At 51.7% G+C, this 15,899-nt stretch overlaps 2 protein-coding genes across 5 annotated transcripts in view; both read left to right on the top strand.

The window, feature by feature from the left end:
• LOC148217948 (uncharacterized) overlaps positions 1–15,899 on the top strand; it is a 32,912-nt gene that overhangs the window by 11,635 nt on the left and 5,378 nt on the right. The gene's annotated exons all lie outside the window — the stretch shown is intronic.
• Positions 7,555–13,525, top strand: LOC148217949 (class I histocompatibility antigen, F10 alpha chain-like). Of its 4 annotated transcripts, none has more exons than XM_088158352.1 (8): positions 7,555–7,658; positions 9,318–9,581; positions 9,845–10,117; positions 11,235–11,507; positions 11,600–11,707; positions 11,806–11,841; positions 11,961–11,992; positions 13,051–13,525. In XM_088158352.1, the coding sequence occupies exons 1-7, from the start codon at positions 7,583–7,585 to the stop codon at positions 11,984–11,986; spliced, it is 1,056 nt and encodes a 351-aa protein (XP_088014478.1). In that variant the 5' UTR covers positions 7,555–7,582; the 3' UTR covers positions 11,987–11,992; positions 13,051–13,525. The 4 variants fall into 4 exon arrangements, with proteins under 4 accessions (XP_088014478.1, XP_088014479.1, XP_088014476.1 ...); XM_088158353.1 differs by having other exon boundaries at positions 13,065–13,525; XM_088158350.1 differs by having other exon boundaries at positions 11,600–11,841.

Raw genomic sequence — 15,899 nt, forward strand, 5'->3', positions numbered from 1 at the left:
CCTGAAAGCACAGGACATAATACCGAGCATAAATAGAACACATGACTGGAGATACAAGCACCATAACATCACCCTAGGACAGTATGGAACAAGACGGAAGGCTTTAATTGTTGTCTCTTTCTGTCTTCTTCTTCTTTCTTCATGGTTTCAGGTAGTAGATTCTGGTTGGACAGTTATTGCTGCACAGTAGGTCACAGCAGTTTGGTTATTTAGTGAAAAGTATAAATAATATAGGTGTTAGTTCTTAATTGAACTTTTTAACTTTAAAATCCTTGTATCTAGCTTGATACGCCTCCATTGTGCTGGCTTTTAGCTGGTGGCTAGACTTGTTGCAGAACTCTCTGTACATTAAGATTCATTAAACAACCAAGCCCAAATTCAAGAAAATTCACCTCCTTTGTGTTTTTAATCCTGTCTCTGACTAAAAGCAAAAGAAAATGAAGACAAGGCACTAATTAGGTGGTGCAGTTACCCCATTTACAAGTGAATCCAACACTTCCCTGGGCAGCCCATTCCAATGCCCAATCACCCTGTGAATAAATTCTTTCTAATGTTCAGGATAAACCTTCCTTTGGTGCAGTTAAGGCTGTGTCCTCTTGTCCTGTCCCTGTTCCCTAAGAGAAGAGCTCGACCCCCACCAGGCTGCACCCTCCTGTCAGGGAGTTGTAGAGAGTGATGAGGTCTCCCCTGAGCCTCCTCTTCCCCAGGATAAACATTCCCAGCTCCCTCAGCTGCTCCTCACAGGACTTGTGTTCCACAGCTTCTCCCCTGTTGTTCCACAGCCACTGCTCCTGTTCCAGTGCAGCTGCAACCCCTCCAGTGGTGCTGCTCCCACTCCAGTGCTGCTCGTCTGTGACAATGAGGGGACAGGTGGAACTGTGGGGCCATTGTGTCACTGAGGGCACACATGACACTTTGGGGCCATTGTGACATTGAGGGGACATATGGAACCCTGAGGCCATTGTCTCACTGAGGGGACACATGGAACACTGGGGCCATTGTGCCACTGCAGAGCCTCCTGGAAGAGTGGGGGCATTGCGACACTGAGGGGACACGTGGAACTGTGCGGATATTGTGTCACTGTGGGGACACATGAAAGCCTGGGGCCATTGTGTCACTGAGGGAAAACGTGGAACCATGATGCCATTGTGACACTGAGGGGTCACATGGAAACCTGAGGCCATTGTGAAATGAGGGGATACATGGAACCATTGGGCCATTGTGACACAGCAGGGTCTCTTGGTGCCTTGGGACCATGGTGACACTGATGGGACACATGGAACCATGGGGACACTGTGATTCTGAGGGGACTCATGGAACCCTGGGGCCATTGTGATGTTGAGGAGACACATGGAACTGTAGGGACATTGTGACATTGGGAGGACACAGAGAACTCTGGGGCCATTGTGACACAGAGGGGACAAATGGAACCGTGGGGTCACTGTGACACTGCAGCGCCTCCTGGAACCGTGGGGTCATTGTGACACTCAGGAGACACATGGAACCGTGGGACCATTGTGATATTGAGGGCACACATGGAACCCTGGCCCAAAGTGACACTGAGGGGACACATGAAAGCCTGGGGACATTGTGTCACTGAGGAGAAGCGTGGAACCCTGAGGTCATTGTGACATGAGGGGACACACGGAACCATTTGGCCATTGTGATACAGGAGGGGCTCTTGGAACTGTGGGACCATGGTGACACTGAGGGGACACATGGAACTGTGGAGCCATTGTGACATTGGTGGGCACATGAACGCCTGCGACCATTGTGTCACTGAGGGGAAACATGGAATCCTGAGGCCAGTGTCATACTGAGGAGACGAATGGAACCCTGAGGCCATTGTGACATGAGGGGACACATGGAACCATTGGGCCATTGTGACATGGCAGGGTCTCTTGGAACTTTGGGACCATGGTGATACCGAAGGGACACATGGAACCCTGGGCCATTGTGACACTAATGGGACATGTGGAACTTTGGGGATATTGTAACTTTGAGGGGACACATGGAACTGTGGGGCCATTGTGACACTGAGGGGACACATGGAACTGTGGGGACATTGTGACATTCAGGGTACACACGGAACCGTGAGACATTGTGACACCTCAGGGCCTCTTGGAACTGTGGGACCATTGTGACACTGAGGGGACACATGGAACTGTGGGGACATTGTGACATTCAGGGTACACACGGAACCGTGAGACATTGTGACACCTCAGGGCCTCTTGGAACTGTGGGACCATTGTGACACTGAGGGGACACATGGAACCCTGGGGCCATTGTGACACTCAGGAGACACATGGAACTGTGTGGACACTGTGACACTCCAGTGTCTTGTGGAATCCAGAGGCCCCTGTGATTCTGCGGGTCCTCATGGAACCAAGGATCCATTGTGATCCCACAAGGCCTTGACATTCTCTGTGACTTCATGGAACTGAGGGGACGCTGTGACACTGTGGAGTCTCTTGAATCCAAGAATCCATTGTGACACTTTCAGGATTTGGGGAAATAAAGTGACTCTGACACTTTGGAGTCTTGTGGAATCCAGAGGCCCTTATAGTTCTGCGGGGCCTCATGGGACCAGGAATCCTTTGTGATATTTTGGGGCTTCAGGGAAAGAAAGGGATTCTGTGACACTGTGGGGTCTCATGGAATCCAGAGGCCCCTATGGTTCTGCGGGGATTTTTGGAACCAAGGGGCCATTGTGATGCCTCAGGGCCTTATGGTGTCCACAGATCATTGTGACATTGTGGGGTCTCCTGGAATGAAGGATCCATTTTGACTTTACAGGGCCTCATGGAGCCAAAGGTGACAACATGAGACCTCACAACAGAAAGGGGAGACCCTCTGTACTGGTTTTGCACATTTGACATTTGGTGAGGAGGGAAGAAGCCACCCCCGGAAATGATTTTTTTTGACAGGAGCTGCTGAGAGCTTCCTCCATGTCTGACAAAATCTAATCAGTGATTAGTTTTGACAACTGACAACCTGTCAAACCACTGAAAAAGCTGTGCAGCCACAGCGGCCACACTGTCCTGGCTGGGCCCCTTAAAAATCCTGGCACAGCCCCTCAGAATTCTCCACTGTAAACAGCCCTGGGCACCACCTAGCAGGGATCATATGATTATCTGCAGGCCTTGGAACAAGATATTATCTCTTTCACTGTACAGATGAGACTTGCAGACCTTCAATTCTCTCTTGAGTGAGAGAACAGGACAGAGTGAAGACACGTAGAGGAACAACATGTGGACCCCAAGGTTAGAGAAGTAGAATTCAGGTCCCAGATGGGAGGGATTGAGGACATGCCTGACTCTTGGGCTGAAATCCTCTTGTAAGTCTATGGGAAAGATAAAGTTGATATGTCAGACTCTATTTCCCTGTAACTTGTTGAAAAGCACATGAAGGATGAAATGTTTCAATTGTGAGCAAAAGCATCCATGCTGAACAAGCAGATATTGAAGTGGCATGAATAGAGAGAGATGAGAGTGATGAAGACCCTTTACCCCAGGGAAGAAGAAGAGAACCTCTGTTCCCAGGGATGAAGATGATCTCAGAGACAGATGAAGAGAACCTTTGCTTCTGAACAGCTCATCCTTAAAAGTGTACCCCACTAGCCAAAGATTGAGCCCTCAAAAACAATTGTGGGGAAAGCTGTAGGTCGAGGGGAGTGACTTTTACAAAGTGATGAGATTTCCATTCTCCTGGGCAGCTGATGCACTGTGACTTTGAAGCCACGAGAGAATTGTCTCTTGTGGAGAAGTCTCCATAGCATGACAAGAGAGACTCCTCTCCCTAAGTGAACTGGGAAGACTATTTTAGAGGTGGTAAACTGGCTGAATTGTTCCTGCATGTTGTCAGTGTAAAGAAAAGAGGATGTGGAGGGAGGAGAAGTGTTCTGAAGGTTTTATTCTGATTCTTATAATTCTTTTAGTTCTGTTAATAAAGTTCTTTCTTTATACCCTTTAAGGTTTGAGTCTGCTTTGCCTTCCTCCTAATCCCATCTCACAGCAGGAAATGAGTAAATAATTCTAGTGGAAGATTTGGCCAGCACTAAACCTGTAGTAGCTAACAGCTGGCCTGGAGGCCTTCCAGTTATAACTAATCCCAATTGTAATTTTATAATGTAAATAATTCTATAACTACCGTAATGATATAACTTGAGCAGTCTGGGCTGTTCGGGAGCAGGTCTAGGCCATCTGGGACATGGGCAGCCATTGGCCAGTTAGCCAGGTGGCAACTAATTTAGCCAAGCAGAGCTAACCATGCAGACTTCAAAGGCTATATAGGGAGAACAGCCCTCAATAAAAGTTGTTTTTTGTTGCACGAACACAGAGTTTTTTGTCATCACTTCTGTCTCAACTGCAATGAGTGGTGACCCCGATGTGATAGGCAATAGCCCAGCTGTGGGGATAGTGGTGGAGTTGGAACCCCAGTGGGGGAAGGTGACTGGGAAGAGCTGCCAGCAGTCGAGAGCTGTGGAGGTCCAGACCTTGTAAATAGAAGAACCTGCTGGGGACCCTTGTAAATAGAAGATTCTTACAAAAAGAAGAAAGAGATGGAGATACAGGAATGTGATTTTCCAGAGAAGAAAGAGAAGGGGCTCAGAGCCATGGACTGGACACAGCTGCAAGAGCTGCAACAGAGACACCATGGGCAACGCCCACCAGGGAAGTGGCCAGTCATAACTGGATGTTTCTGCCACTCCTTCCCAGTCAGGCTCACCTCAGCCTCCAGCAGAGTCAATTCCTGCAATTCTCCTGTCACCCCAGCAATGGAAACAGGATCTGTCCCCACATGTCCCAATGGCATTAGGGTACACTGTGAACCAGGATCAACTAACATTCTATATTTCTGTGGCTCTGATGTGCCAGGACACACCATCCAAAAGACCCGGTTTTCCTGTGCCTCTCTCTGGTTAGAGGCAATGCCCCTCTAGCCCTGTTTATTATTTCCTTCCTGGGCATACATACCAGAGGTTCCTTCAAGGGGATCCAACAGAGCATCCCCTCTGTAGTACCTGGCAGTTCGGTCATGGGAGGCTGAGGCTACCTTCACTTTAGTGGAGCTCCCTCGGTTTGTGTTTCCCCCCCTGAGCTGACACACCCGTGCTGCCAGGACAGAAGTGGGTTTCCCATCCCACCTTCTCGTGTCTTCCCCATGGCCACGCAGAAAGAACCACAGGTCAGCTCATGAGTTGTACCCTCTATCTAGCTGGGGGACATTGAGCTCTGACTTTGGGGCCTGTGACTCGCACTGGTGCTGCACTGATCTTCCTCATCTCCTCCCTTATCTCCTCTCTAAAATCCTCTTTGAGTTCCTTAATCACAGCAGAGACACGAGCCTGCATCAGGCCATTGATCACACTCTCCTAATTTCTAAACTCGTTGGCAACAGAACCCACTGTCTCTCGGTTATTAGCAGCATTAATTGTTGCAATGAAGGTGGTGTATTGAGATGGCCCCAGGTTTGCCAGATTCCACAACATCTGCCCTGTGCACCTGACCTTGTCAGGGTCATTGTCATGCTGTCCATCCCTCCCAAAGAGCACCTCCAGCACTGCCACTTCTCTCAGCTGTTGGATCCTTTCCTCAAGGGTCTTCCAGCACATTCTATGGTGGTGCTCCTGCATTTTCTGTGGAGAAACCTCTCTCTTACACTCATTAAAAGTCGCTCCCAGAGGGAAAGGGGCCCTGGCTCCCTTACAAATACCTGGTCCACACCTGAGTCCTGGGTCAAGGATCCCAAATTCCTTGCCTCGGTACCATCCAGTCACACACCTGTTCCCATAATGTCCCAGATCCGCAGTAACCAGGTTGTAAAAGTCTCACGGCACTGTCACACAAGGTCTTTTCATAGATTACGGAGACTCTCATACGACACGGACTCGTTGATGATCTCAGCCTCTGGCTCCCCTGCTGGTTGTGAGGACCCTCCTTTCTTATATTTATTGACTAGGTGCTTTGTTTTCATCTTAGATTTCTTAGTTTCCACAGGGGCAACTGCTGCTGTCTGTGAGTGCCCTTGCAGTTCAGCTGGGACCTGGACAGATGTAATGTCTGTGGGTTCCACTGCTGCACCATCAGACTCTAACTCTTTAAGGCAGGGGGAGGGTTTCTCACCAGCTGGGGAAAGGTACTCCTTCAGCATCTGGCTCATCTCACACATCTCCTTCACTAAAACTCCCACCCAATACGGGTGTTTCATTTCTGAAGTGGGCTGTGGGGCCCACATTCCAGTACGAGGTACAGCAGTAACAGCTCAGTATACACAACCCTTCTGACACTCTTTTACCAATACTCCTGCTCTGGCTTTCTTTTTTCCTCTTGTTCCATTCTCGAATAACTCCTACTAGTTATGATCATAAATTTCGATTTCTCCGTGTGCTGATAGGGTATTAAGTACCTTAATAGTTTCCTTACATTTATTTTTTTTTACATTGAACACATAATGCGAATGGGCGATACCCAAGATGGACACCTTTTTTTTTTTTTAATGAACAGGCTACAATTACAGCCCTTCTGGTGACTCAAAAGATTGCATTAATTCTTCTAGGGCTTGTCCAAAGAGATTAGGGGATTCTGTAAAGCCCTGAGGCAATAGTGTCCAATGCAGTTGTTGTTTCCTGCCCTTATCAGGATCTTCCCATTCAAAGGCAAAGCAATCTCTGCTACTTTCCTCTAATGGGCATGCCCAGAAGGCATCTTTTAGATCTATTACACTATACCAAGTGTAGTCAGGGGACAAATCCTTTAAGAGTGTGTAAGGGTTTGCTACTACAGGAAATTTGGTAACAGTTCGCTGATTTATAGCCCTCAAATCCTGTACCAATCTGTAATTCCCATCTGTCTTTTTGACAGGCAGAATAGGAGTATTATGTGGGGACATACATGGTTCTAAAGCCCCCTGTTGCAAAAGGTTTTCTATGAGAGGCTTAAGGCCCCGTCTCCCTTCCAGAGATATTGGATATTGATGAACTCGGATAGGTAAATCGGGATCAGTGATTTTCACTTTGATAGGTTTCATTTTTAACTTCCCTATTTCTCCAGGGGTGTACCACACCTCAGGACATATTTGCAACTCGTCGTTTTAGGTTAAAGCAAAAATTTTAAACTGCCCTTGGGATACTTTAGTTTTCAAATCCTATGCTATTATTAAATCCCTCCCCAATAAATTCTTTTCTGCCTCTGGCAGTAACAGCAGATCATTTAATCTAATTTTGATTTGGGTCTCAATTTATACATTTTTAATAACAAGGATCCGAAACGGCTTACCCGGCGCTTTCTTAAGGGGGTCCCAGGTGGTTCTCAGAGGGCTCCGGGGGATCGCAGCGGGGATCCAGAGGGACCCAGAGGGATTCTGTGGAATTCCGACGTCCCCTCCCCCCGCGCGCGCTCCCTCGGTCTCTTTCGCTTCCGCGTCCCAACCGGAGAGACCGGGATCTACCCGGCGACGGATGACGTCACTGAGATAGCGAACTGCCATTGGCGGACAGGAAATATCGGCGCCAATGGCGTGGCCGGAGGCGGCTCTGGGGGCGGGGCCAGTGCTGGGGGCGGGCCCGCAGCGGAGCAGCGCGATGGCTCCAGCGCTGGGTCTGGGGCTGCTCTTGGGGCTCCTGGGGCTCCTCTGGGATCCGGGGGGCGCGACGAGAGGTGAGAGGGACCCCTGAAATCGCGACCACTCTGTACACCCCTCCCACCGGTATCCCCATTTTGGGTCCTGTGACCCCCCCATCCCATTCCCTAGCACCAGGACCTCCCTGTACCCCCTCATCTGGCACCGGGACCCCCTGAAACCCCATTCCTGAGGATCAGGATCCCTTTGAACCCCGAATCGCGGACCGGGAACCCCCCTGAACTTCCCATATCGGGCACCGGGACTCCCCAAACCTTCATTCCCGGGTACGGGAAACCCCTCCATAGCCCATTTTGGGTCCTGTGACCCCCCGCCAAGCCCTTCCCCGGCGCTAGGATCCCCTGTACCCCCATTTCTGGGCACGGGGACTCCGTTGAGCACCAATTTCCGGGCACCGAGACCCCCCTGTAGTCCCTTATCTGGCACGGGGACCACCCTGAACCCCCATTCCTGGGCACAGAGACACCCCTGAATCTCCATTTCCGGCCTTGGGACCCCCCCTGCTCCTCCTTTTCCGGCATCCTGCTTTTCCCAGACCGCAGATCCGCTTTTTTCCTTGACCTTTGGACCCCCCGGATCTCCCAGCTTTCCGTGTCCTCCCCGTTTTCCACTCCCGCTACTTCCCGAAACGGAGTCCAAGAGGTCCCCGGCGTCCCAGGGGTCTCAGGGGGGTCGCAGCGGGGATCCAATGGGATCCAGATGAACTCCCTGGAATTCCCCCTTTCCCGCATCCCCTCCCCCACCGCTCTCCCTCGGTCTCTTTCCCGTCTCCCAGGCTGCGCCTCCGGGATCCGCTCGCCTCTCCCATCCCCAGACCCCCCCTTTCCCGTGACCCAGGGACCCCCTGAACCCCCATTCCTGCCTTTCCCAGCTCCCAGACCCCGCTTTCCCGCAACACCCGGGACCCCTGGACCACTTTCCTGGGCACAGGGACATCCTGGATCCCCGATCCCTACTCTCCCAGTCCCTTCCTTGACCTTGGACCCTTCCAAGGCTCTCTACATTCCGCTTCCTGCCCCCCCAGTCTCTGCGTCCCCTCAGTTTTCCACGCCCTGCTTGTCCTGTGGTAGGTCCCAGGGAGTCGGGGGGGGCCCTGGGGGGTCGTGGAGGGTCCCGGGGGGATTCTGGGCTCTGGGCACCCCCTGAATTTTTAATCTTGAGCACTGGTGCCCCCTGCCTTTCCTTATCCAGTACCAATCCCCCCTGCACCCCCTTTCCCATCCATCCTGCCTTTCCTATTTCCAGACTCCCCCTTTCCTTGACCCTGAGACCCCCTGGACATTGATTCCTGCTTTTCTCCGCCCCCCAGGCCTCCTTTCCCTCTGCATCAAGGACCCCTGAGCTCCCCATTCCAGCTGTCCCAGGTCTCCCCACCTTGTGACCCCTTTTTCCTTGGCTGGGGACCCCTGGACCCCCTTTCCTGGGCACAGGGATCTCCTGCAACCCCCATCCCATCTCTCCTAAACTTTGTATCCCCCTTTCCTGGGCACAGGGATTCCCTGGAACCCCATCCCACCTCTCCCAGTTCTTGTATCCCCCTTTCCTTGGCACAGGGAGTCCCCTGAGCCCCCATTGCTGGACACTGGGGCCCCATGCACCCCATTCCCGGCTCTCCCAGTTTCTCTTTCATTCATCCATGACCCCCTCAACCCCCCCAAATCTCCGTGTCCCTCCAGTTCTCCACTCCCTGCGCTTCCTGTCTGTGGGGGTGTCGGAGCCCAGCCCGGGGATCCCCCAGTTCATGTCCATGGGGTACCTGGATGGGATCCCCTTCACACGCTATGACAGCGAGCGGGGCTGGATGGAGCCGCTGACACAGTGGATGAAGGATGGAGCCGATCCGGAATATTGGGATAGCCAGACCGAGTTCTATGAGAGGGGCCAGCACGTGACTGCTGGGAACCTGGAGACACTGCAGGACCGATACAACCAGAGCAGGGGTGAGTGGGGGGATCTGTGAGGCTGGGATGAGATTTATGGGATTTGGCTGTGGATTCACAGGGTGCCAAAGGGGCTGAGATGGGGATACATCCATTAAGCTGGTATGGGATATCTTGTGATCCATGGGTTGGGATGTGGATCCATGGGGCTGGGATGAGGCTCTGTGGGTCTCCATCAGACTCTGGGGCTCCATAGGGTTGGAATGGGGCTCTGTGGGGATAGGAGACAATTCCATGGTTCTCTGTGGGTACAATCCCCGCAGGTCTCCACACATTGTTGCGAGTTACCGGCTGTGATCTCCTGTCCGACGGGAGCGTCCGGGGATCCTACCGGAGTGGCTACGATGGGCAAGATTTCATCTCCTTTGACCTGGGATCTGGGAGATTTGTGACGGCCAACAGCGCTGCTGAGGTCACCAGGAGGTACTGGGAACATGAAAATTATGCTAAGAGTTTGACGAATACCCTGGAGCACGAATGTCCAGAATGGCTGCAGAAATATGTCGGATATGGGCAGAAGGAGCTGGACCACAAAGGTGGGAGCAGAATTCCTGTGGGAATGTGGGATTTGGGAATGGAGAACTTGGGAACATGGTAATTCCTGTGAGAATTCCATGTGCAGATCTTGCCCCCGTTCTATTCTAGTGGGAATTGCATGGGCAGGTCTCACCCCTGTCCCATTCGCATGGAATTCCATGGGCAGGTCTCATCCTCATCCCATTCCCATAGAATTCTGACACAGTTCCCCTTTGCCCACTCAAGCTAGGGTCACCCTGCTAGCTCCAAGACGAGCCTGTGCCGAGAGTGGCCTTTTCCCAGGATCCTGGGAACCCGAGATAAAGGTAGAGCTCCAAGCTCTTGCTGCGATGATACCGGTCCAAGGGAAGGAAAAGAGCGCAGGAGAGTCCTTTTGTAATTCCAGGATAGGATTTATTGGAGAGGGATAGAGAACCAACCACAGTCACGGAGGAGGAACCACAGAAGGCAGGGAACACAGACTTGCAGCAACTTAAATAGGGGCCCTCCCCCATGGGAGGGTACAATACAGCAACCAATCGCTACAGCTTAGGGGTGTAACATAAGGAGGGACTAAGTTTACATACAACCAATAGAGGGAAACATAGGCGGAGACTATAATGCAACATCGAATCATGTACCAAGAAGGGGATGACTGATACAGAACATGCTGGAAAGATAGGAGGGGCCAAGGGGGATTGACAGCCATGTGGGTTGGGGCTAGGGTGACGAGCAGGGAAGAATCTGGAATATAGGAGGGGTTCGGGGATGATGGACATGGGTAGAGGCAGGAAGGGGAGAATCCAAAACATATCAAACTAGGGGTGTAACATAGGAGTGAGCCATTGTAGAACTAAGTACAAACCAATTAACACAATATAAAACCAGGCACTATGACAATTCCATGGGCAGGTCTCACCCCCATCACGTTCCCATTGAATTCCATTGGCAGATCTCTCCCTCATCCCATTCTAGGGGGAATTCCATGGGCAGATCTCGCCCCCATCCCATTCCAGTGGGAATTCCAGGGGCAGATCTCACCCCCATCCCATTCCCATGGAATTCCATGGGCAGATCTCACCCTCATCCCATTCCCATGGAATTCCATGGATGTCTCTCACTGTTATCCCATTCCAGAGCCCCCTGATGTCCATGTGTCTGGAAAAGAGGAACACGGGACGCTGATCTTGTCCTGCCATGCGTACGGATTCTACCCCAGCTCCATTGCAGTCAACTGGATGAAGGGGGATGAAATCTGGGATCAGGAGACAGAGTGGGGCGGGATCGTTCCCAACAGCGACGGCACCTTCCACACCTGGGCCAGGATCGAGGCGCAGCCGGAGGAGCGGGAGCAGTACCGGTGCCGGGTGGAGCATCCCGGAATGTTGGAGCCTGGGATCTACGCTTGGGGTGAGGCTGGGAATGTGGAATGTGGGAATTGGGAATTTGGAATGCCCAAATGGGGATTCCCCTCCCCCTCCTCACCATCCCACATTTCTCAGAGCCGACAGCTGGCAGGAATCTCACTGTGGTGGTCGCTGTGTCCATCATCGCTGCCATCATCATCCTCATTGTCCTCATTGGATTCGTTGTCTGGAAGCACCAATCCGGTAACGCACGGGATGGGGGCCGGGAAGGGGCACGGATCCACCTGGCACTGTTCTGGGAATCCTGTGCCACCAACGCTGATCCTTCTGTTTCTCCACAGGGAGGAGGGACAGGAATGAATACAGCATGGCAGCCAGTGAGTACCAGTGGTGGATCCAGCTCTGGATCCCCTCTGTGCAGATCTCAGGATGGATCCTGGGGTTAATCCTGGTGTGTGATCAGTGCTAGAATCTCATGGATCTTCTCTTTCTGCAGGAAATGATGTGGGAACAACAGCTTGACCACAGGTATGGAGCGGGATGAGGGTGGGATTCCAGAGAGGGATCGGGGCAGGATTGGACTGATTGGGATCAGGGAGGGATTCTAGATCAGAGCAGGGGTCCAGGGCAGGATCAGATGGAATTGTGGAGTGGGATCACAGCTGGATTCTGGAGCGGGATCAGGTGGGATGGATGGGGTAGGATTGGTGCAGGGTGGATGGGGCAGGATTTGTGTGAGATGGATGGGGCAGGATTGGTTGGAATTCCAGAGAGGGATTGGGACAGGATGGGTGGGGCGGGATTACGTGGAGTGGATGGAACAGGATTGGTGTGGGATGGATGAAGTGGGATCAGGGAGGTGTTCCAGAGCAGGATCAGTTGGATGGATGGAGCAAGTTTGAGGCAGGATCAGGTGGAATTCCGGAGCAGCTCCCGCTCACCATGGGCTCCAGCAAGGTCCATCCTGTGGGATGGGGACAGGGACAGGGTGACACCATGACCCTCTCTCATCCCGGCAGGAATCACTGCCTGAGCAATTCCCAGAGCTGGATCCAGCCCCTTCCTGTGGTAGTCGATTTGGCTGAGATGGACTGGGATTTAGCCCAAATTCCCTATAAAGAAAGCACAAATTTAAGACCTTGGGAGGCAGGCTGTTAAAAAGCAAGGCCTTAGACATTAGGTCTGGCCCCTGCCCTGCAGATGCAGAGGCTTTAGCCTAAAACCATGGGATTTGTAAGGACATGTCAGGCATGCCTAGACACGTCCCTAATTCTCATTTGTCTTTGGACCTTTGCCCTCGGGTATCCCTGTGTATATCCCTCCCCCGGTCTTTGGATGCAGCCTCTCAGATCACATGTTCACAGATGGATTAAAAGGATATCACAGGCACCATCATTCCCATCCCGCTTATTATTATTATTATTATTATTATTAGCCACGCTGTAACCCGGTCAGGCTGGTGAAGTTGCCACAAAGGGAAGAACCCCCATTGCATTACAACAGGCAGCCATATCAGATTCCACCTGTTCCAGGTTAAATTCACATGAAGGGGAAACTGGATTTACAGAGATATCTAATGGCTTTAGGTTCCATATTGCAGAAGCTCCAGAATTACATCCTGCTATCCAGACCCATAGGACTGGACACACCTGCACATCCCTTCCAGCCTGGACACTGGGTCTATGTGAAGTGGAGGGACAGTGATCCTCTACAAGCCAAGTGGAGAGGACCATTCCAAGTCCTGCCGACCACCCTCACCTCAGTCAAAGTTGCTGGCAAAGGACCCTGGATTCACTGCTCCAGAGTTAAGGGTTCTGCTCCTGAAACAACTGAAAATACAGAGACTGATGCAGATAAAAATATGTTTTAAATTATTCCTCTTCTGTGCCTAAAGAACTGTTTGTAATAATCAGGATTCGTCTTTGCATGATAGCCAACTGTGCAAGACATTACTACTGTTAGATATTTACTGTTAGATATTTATATATTATTAGATATTTATCTGTTGTTAGATGTTTACTGTTGTTTGATATTTATCTATTAGATATTTATTTACTGTTAGATATTTACTGTTGTTACATATTTATCTATTTATTGGGGGTTAGGTTTCTTTTCTTTTGTTCCTTCTTACCTATAGAATTTTTCCCATGAATTGCTAGAAAATTCTAACTGCAGCTACTGGTTAGTGCTTTAGAAAACAAAAGGTTGGCCTGGCCCAGGTAAAAAGGAGGGCGGGGGTGGGCAGCTACTCAAGGCTTTGGGTTTGGAAGACACGTTTGGAGCTGCTCTTGCTTAAGGAGAGGAAGTCCCCATGACCCAGCACAGAGCTGCTGCTCCTTCTCCTCTGGGGTGAGCCTCTGCTCGTAAGAGCAGCCACTGACCTAAGGCCTTATTAACCCCTTCCTCACTAAAAGAGGCACCGATCACCCTCTGCTCACACCCAGCTGCCGCTGCCCGCTGCTCCTTCAGCGCTGCTCTGAGTTTCTCGGCGCTGAAGCCCCGCCCTGCCCTGCCCTGCTGGGACGTCCTGCAGTTCGAACTACTGCCGAAAAATTCTCTGATACATCTCGTCCACCAGCATAACATCTTTTTGTTCATTCCTGCTGTCCTAGCTTAGTGCTTTTCAGAGTCCTGCAGGGGCACTGGGATTGACTGCCCCAGGGCTTTGAGAAGCAAATCCTCTCCTCCATCCTTTCCCATCTCGGCCAGAAATGCTGTCACAGGCTCCCTGGTTCTGTTTGTTATTAATTTCACAGTTGTTGTTTTCTTGCCTTGTTATACATACCAGTAAGAAACTGTTATTCTTATCTCATATCTTCGATTAAAACCCCCTTTTCAGAGGGAGGGGGTTTACATTCTCCAGTCCGAGGGAGAGTCCTGCCTTCCCTAGCAAACACATGTCTTTCAAACTGAAAGAAATTTTGGTGCCCAACATTCTCTGCGGAGAACTTTGTTTGTGTTTCCAGGCCAATGGCGGCTCGGGCCCGGGCCCGTTCCAGGGCTGTTCCTCATCTCCGCCTTTGCCCTCCCACAGCCCGGGGGGCCCTGAGAGCGCGGGCCGAGGCTGGGCCGTGTGCAGAGCCCGGCCCTCGCTGCCATTGGCTGATTGTGCCAATGTCACTCCTGGTTGTCGCGCGCTGATTGGGCAGAGCAGCAAAGGCGCCATTGTGGCAGCGTCTGTGCGGGCCCGGCAGCGGCGGCAGCGGCCGGAGCCCGGGGAGGCGGCGGCGGCGGAGCTCGGAGGCGGCCCCAGCGCAGGTGGGAGCCGCGCTCGGTTGTGCGGGGGCTCGGGGCTCGCTGCGGGCCGAGGGGGCGGCAGGGGGCTCTGGCGGGTTGGTTGTGCCGGTGCCGGCCCGTGTTGGCGCTGGGCTGAGGGCGCTGCGGGAGCGGCTGCCCGCGGTCTCCTTCCCGCTGGGGCCTCGGCAGGAGCCGGTGCCGGAGCAGCGCTGGTTCGTCCCGGTTGCTGTGGGTGGCACAGAGGTGTCTGCCCTGTGCCCGGGGCTGTGCGGGAAAATTCCCGTGGCCAGAGGTTTGTGTGCCCGAAGGAGACAGAGGAGTCCTGTAAAAGTGATTTTATTTATGAACAAAGGGCGACGCCATGCGGCATTTGCCATGCGGTCTCTAAGACGCCGCCTCCTTTTTATCCTCATTTTCCCGTCTGCATCTCCCTCTCCCTTTCTCCATTGGCTGAGGTACTTGGAAGGTTCAGACTTCCCGATCCACCTACTGCATGTCCTCGTTAATATGCACTCCTACTACGATATTAATCTTACTGCTTTCAATTCCTCCTTCTCTCATTTTCTCAAGAATTGCCTTTACAAATTTTTAATTTCCATTGACTCAGTCTCTTTTCCTGCGTCCTCTTTGGAGCAAGGTGTCGTGCATGGTAAAAAGATGAGAGTTGCTGCAGCACGTCAGAGGAGGAGCAGCATTCGTTTAAGCCGTGGTCTGCCAGAGAACCACGGAAACGTGTCCCATTCCCATCCTTTCTCCGGAATACGAGCTATTTTCATATTTCCTTTGCTATCTGTTTAACCACTTTTCGGTTATCATCTGTTTGCAAACAGCCGTTTGCGGCACTTAATTTTCCACAAACTCCTCCTTCTTCTGTAAGTAGATAATCTGATCCCATCCCATGGTGAAATGTCTCGTTCCTCATTTCAGCAGCTTGGTCAGCAGGAAGGTCAGGAGCTGGAGCTGTCTGCTTGGTTATTATTTCAAGGATACTTTTAAACCTAATTATGCCACTCAAATTATGGATGGGTTTTCTGTGTCCTGATATGAATTCGTTAGGGATCCCAGGGGCTGGTCCATGGTGTTGTAGCATTTGTTCTGGTGGCCGTTCATCTTTTTCCCTTTTTGGGGTGCTCCTCCTGCCACGACTGCATCAATTGACCACTTTTATCTTATGAAATGATAAAATGTTTGGATTCTC

This window comes from Sturnus vulgaris, unplaced genomic scaffold (assembly GCF_052056855.1).
Source record: "Sturnus vulgaris isolate bStuVul1 unplaced genomic scaffold, bStuVul1.hap1 Scaffold_198, whole genome shotgun sequence".
NCBI lineage: Eukaryota > Metazoa > Chordata > Aves > Passeriformes > Sturnidae > Sturnus > Sturnus vulgaris.